The 848-nt window shown below is 48.3% G+C and overlaps 1 protein-coding gene across 1 annotated transcript; it reads left to right on the top strand.

Annotated features, from left to right (window-relative positions):
* LACBIDRAFT_329279 (uncharacterized protein) lies at positions 1 to 573 on the top strand (the record flags this gene model as incomplete). The annotated part of the gene is made up of 2 exons (XM_001883372.1): positions 1 to 38; positions 75 to 573. 2 exons carry the CDS (start codon positions 1 to 3, stop codon positions 571 to 573), a joined length of 537 nt encoding a protein of 178 aa, XP_001883407.1.
* Positions 574 to 848: the final 275 nt, after the last annotated feature.

Genomic DNA, 848 nt, shown 5'->3' with positions numbered 1-848 from the left:
ATGTACAATGGGAGATGGATGGGGGGAGATGGATGGTTGTGTGTTTGTTGGTACTGTTTGTTGGTACTGTATAGTTTGGCAACAACGTCTTTTACTTCTGCGGCTGACTGCCAAACATTCCTTCTACAAGCTGTTAAGTCCGCATTCCCCACTAAAATGTCCTCAGAAACAACTACGTGTCCTGGCTGCGACCACCTTTTTTCACTCCGAGGTTATCAACACCATCTAGCTCTCACAAAAGACCCTCTTTGCCGTGCCATTTTCGACAAACTTAAGAAAGCAAATGATGCTTACGAACTGCTCATGAGTGCTGGAGGGCAATCAAGTTCAGGTGCAGGCCCAGACACAGACGCCATGCCGTTCCAAGGCAACGCTTTTGGAACTGCTGAAGACTATGCATCCGATCTGTTCAGACAGGACAACAGAGTTCAACCTGATGACCTGCCACCTCTGATGGAGGTATCTGACGATGAAGACGACAACAAAGAAGACGATGATGAAGAAGACAACAAAGAAGACTCAGAACTGGCTAACATGGTTGCGGAATTGGAGAAAAGTTGGGAACCACATTGAGAGGGGGCCCCCCATCAGGAAGCGGTGGATGCAGATGACAACAACATTAACCCCAATGATATCCCACCTCTGGTGGACGCATCTGATGATGAAGACGATGAGGATGAGGGGGCTCTTCCAAGTCATCGAGAAGTGGACGACTCGGACATTGACGACAACGAACACCATGCACAACACAAACGCAATGTCGATCGCTTTATTATCAGAGATGGCTATGGAGTAGTGTTGCCGCGGCTCAGCTAGCTGAGAGCTGGCTGATGTAAGCCAGCTAAATT

This window comes from Laccaria bicolor, genomic scaffold (assembly GCF_000143565.1).
Source record: "Laccaria bicolor S238N-H82 LACBIscaffold_20 genomic scaffold, whole genome shotgun sequence".
Classification (NCBI taxonomy): Eukaryota; Fungi; Basidiomycota; class Agaricomycetes; order Agaricales; family Hydnangiaceae; genus Laccaria; species Laccaria bicolor.
Note: the sequence above shows the minus strand (reverse complement) of the source record. Positions and strands in the feature narration are given on the sequence as shown.